Below are 3,536 nucleotides of genomic sequence, written 5' to 3'. Positions count from 1 at the left end.
GAAAGAAACAGTCAGTGAGAAAGCCCAGACACTGGGGACACTAAAAAGGAAGCTTACATTATTGTTACTTAACTCCCTTCAGATGACTGCAGGGAACGCTGGACAAAGAAGTAAAGGAAACCTGGAAACCATACAGCCTTGGGGATAGGAAGCTGAGAAAGCAGTGTATGAAAACGCTGAGAACGGTCAGAGAGAGCACCTTACACCCTTAATCCGCCGTTTAGGGGGCAGAAGAGGACGATCCGAGTTCGAGGTCTGTCTGTGCCACAGAACAAGAGCAAGGCTGACCCGAGTTCTTCAGTGAGACGCCAGCTTAAAGACAACAGCAGACGTGTGTTGACGTAAGCCAGCGTCTGTCTTCTCTGTCAGCTCTTTCTAAAAGACAGAAGTGATGCAAACTAAATCCAAATCTGTACAAAGAAGGAAATGAGGCCCGTAAAGGCAGAGATCAGTGAAATAAAGAGCAGAAAGAAGATAAAGAAAAATAAAAGCTGGGTGTGGTGGCGCACGCCTTTAATCCCATAACTCAGGAGGAAGAGGCAGGTGAATCTATGTGAATTCAAAGCCAGCCTGGTCTACATATTTAGTTCCAGACTAGCCATGGTATAAAGAGTGACCCTGTTTAAAAATAATAATAAAAAAAATATGAGCATTGGCTGCTCTTCCATAGGATTCAGGCTCATTTATCAAAATATACACACTGCCTCACAACCATCTGTGACTCCAGTTCCAAGTGATCTGACATCCTCCTCTGGCTTCCATGAGTATTACACACACATGTGCACAGATACATATAGTCAAAAACATGCATGTACATGAAATAAAATAATAAAAAAGTTTAAAAGATCAAGCCATTAAAGTCAGAAAAGAAAGTAGGAGCATCGCTATAATTTGACATAAATAGGGGCTCTAAGAGGGTCCTGTAAGCCAGGTGTGGTGGTGCACGCCTTTAATCACAACACTTGGGAAACAGAGGCATACAGATCTCTAAGTTCAAGGGTAGCCTAGTCTACAGAATGAGTCCCAGGCCAGCCAGGGATACATAAAGTCATGGCTATCTCAAAGTAAATAAATAAATAAATAGATAGATAAATAAATAAAACAAAAAACCAAAAGGAAATTAAGGAAACAATTACAGTTATAACTGCATAAAGCAGAATACTTAGAAACTTAATCAAGTAGGTATCAAACTTGTGCTTTGAAAAGTACAAAATATTGCTAATTAAAGCAGGCCTGAAGCTGGGTGGTGGTGGCATACCCCTTTAATCTCAGCAATCGAGAGACAGAGGCAGGCAGATCTCTGTGAGTTTGAGGCCAGCCTGGTCTACAGCGCAGGCTCCAAAGCTACAGAGAAATCCTGTCTCAAACAATCAACCAATCAATCAATAATGAAACAGGCATGAATAAATAAAAAGATATCCCTGTTCAGATTTGGTTCGGTCTGTATCAGAATCCCAAGGGGGAAATTGTGTAATTATAATCTCAAAAAGTGAAAGAAACAATTAAAACAACACCAAAACAAAACATAAAGGGCAGAGAGATGGCTCAGCACTTAAAAACAGGTACTGATCTTTCAGAGGATGTGGGTTCAGTTCCCTGCACCCTCACCCACCACTCCGCTCACAGACACACATAAATACACGATTTAAACTTAGAAACAAAAACAGTCAGAGGAAACCTTCACGGGGCTGCAGCTGGTGATGCTGTTTTAAAACAAGCTATCGTGATACCAGCATCCCAGGCCACAGGGGAGAAGGGGGAAACTGGACTTGACAAAACTTTCCTTTCGGCTTTGTGCACTACCAACAGGTAACCTGTAGGATGAGAGGACATGTTTGCACATCATGCATCTAAATCAAGGCCTATTATCAGGGATACATAAAGAACTCTTCATTGTTAACTGTTCACAGCTTCTGGAAGGAGGGAAAATGTGTGGAGCCTGCAGGCCAGTGAGGAAGGACCAGGAAGAGATGAGGAGACAGGCAGTTAGGGGCTGACTGACTGTATGCTAGAGTTCACACTAACACCTCCCCTCCGCCACCACCACTCCCCCCCACCCCACTGGCAGGAAAAGGAGGGGGAGCGAGGGAAGCCCAAGTGTCAGAATGCATAAATAGGCAGCAAGCCAGTGGCAGCCCACACACAGACCCCAACTTGAGGCTGTCCATCTCACCCACGGCTTTGTCACCCTCACCTCAACCACAACCATGGCTCAGACGCTGGCTCTGAGCCTCCTTATCCTGGTCCTGGCTCTCTGCGTCCCCTGGACCCAAGGTACCAAGGAGGGAGAGGCTTTGGCTGGGAGAAGGGAGCTAAAGAGACACCTTCTGAGCTGCCTCTGATTCTGTGCCCCTACCACGCAGGCAGTGATGGTGGAGGTCAGGATTGCTGCCTCAAGTACAGCCAGAGGAAGATTCCCTCCAAGATTGTCCGAGGCTACAGGAAGCAAGAACCGAGCTTAGGCTGTGCCCTCCCAGCCATCCTGTGAGCGTAACAGAGGGATGGGTATAGGCTGGTGGTGGAGTAGGGGAACTGTGGTGGACCAGACTCAGAACTCACTACCCTCCAACGCTCAGGTTCTCACCCCGGAAGCGCTCTCAGCCTGAGCTATGTGCCAACCCTGAAGAAATCTGGGTGCAGAAGCTGATGAGACAGCTGGACCAACTTTCAGCCTCAGAGAAGCAAAGCCCGGGCTGCAGGAAGAACAGAGGAGCCTCTAAGCCTGGAAAGAAAGGAAAGGGCTCCAAAGGCTGCAAAAGGTGAGGATGCTGAAGGGGTGGGAAGGGGAGCAAAGGGCTGCCTCCTCACCTGTCTCTCACACCCCTCTTCTGCCCTCCCAGGACTGAACCGACACAGACCCCAAGAGCTCCATAGCCCGGTGACCACCCTGGACCCCAGGAGATTCTCCATGAACTTCGTCATGGTTTCATGCCCCAACTCATGGACAAAGAAGGGGCTAGAAAACAGAAAGGACTGAGGAGCCCCTGAGCAGCCTCCTCATGCTGGCTTTGCCACACCCTTGTCCTGCTTCAACCAGCCCATCTGCATGGTCATCCCTTTCTTGTGTGGCCGAGCTGCCTTCCCTGGGCCAAACCCAGAGAGTCAGAAGAAAGACAGTCTCCCAGGGAATGAAGAAGGAGACAGCAGGACTGTCCCCTCTAGGAGGTCACTCAGGTCCCAAGACCTGACCTGCTCTCCCCGGCTCCCTACCCTTTTCCTTGCAAATATGATTTATACCTAATTGAATAAAAAGCTGCTCAAGCCTCAGCCGGAATACCTGTTCCTGGGCGCTTGTGTTTGCAGGGAGTCGATGCTATTTCAGAGTGAAGTCATACTTTCTGGGTCCCAGCTGGGAGCTCAGAACTGTGAACTCTAGGTTCCCACCTACTGTAACAGTTGCTTTGTCTCCAGGGTGCCCAGATCCTTGATAAGTAAAGGGAGGCTAATGGTCAGGGTGGGCCAAGGTCTCTGAGGAAACTGCCAATGGAAAGAGCCAGAGTATGAGTGGGAACACACACACTCACACTCACTCACGC

The 3,536-nt window shown here is 48.1% G+C and overlaps 1 protein-coding gene across 1 annotated transcript; it reads left to right on the top strand.

The window, feature by feature from the left end:
- The first annotated feature begins 2,143 nt into the window (after nucleotides 1-2,143).
- Nucleotides 2,144-3,267, top strand: Ccl21 (C-C motif chemokine ligand 21). The gene is made up of 4 exons (XM_038348081.1): nucleotides 2,144-2,274; nucleotides 2,364-2,484; nucleotides 2,577-2,759; nucleotides 2,841-3,267. Exons 1-4 carry the CDS (start codon nucleotides 2,208-2,210, stop codon nucleotides 2,872-2,874), a joined length of 405 nt encoding a protein of 134 aa, XP_038204009.1. The 5' UTR covers nucleotides 2,144-2,207; the 3' UTR covers nucleotides 2,875-3,267.
- The last annotated feature ends 269 nt before the right edge of the window (nucleotides 3,268-3,536 follow it).

The sequence above is a fragment of the Arvicola amphibius genome, chromosome 11 (assembly GCF_903992535.2).
Source record: "Arvicola amphibius chromosome 11, mArvAmp1.2, whole genome shotgun sequence".
Taxonomy (NCBI): Eukaryota; Metazoa; Chordata; class Mammalia; order Rodentia; family Cricetidae; genus Arvicola; species Arvicola amphibius.
Note: the sequence above shows the minus strand (reverse complement) of the source record. Positions and strands in the feature narration are given on the sequence as shown.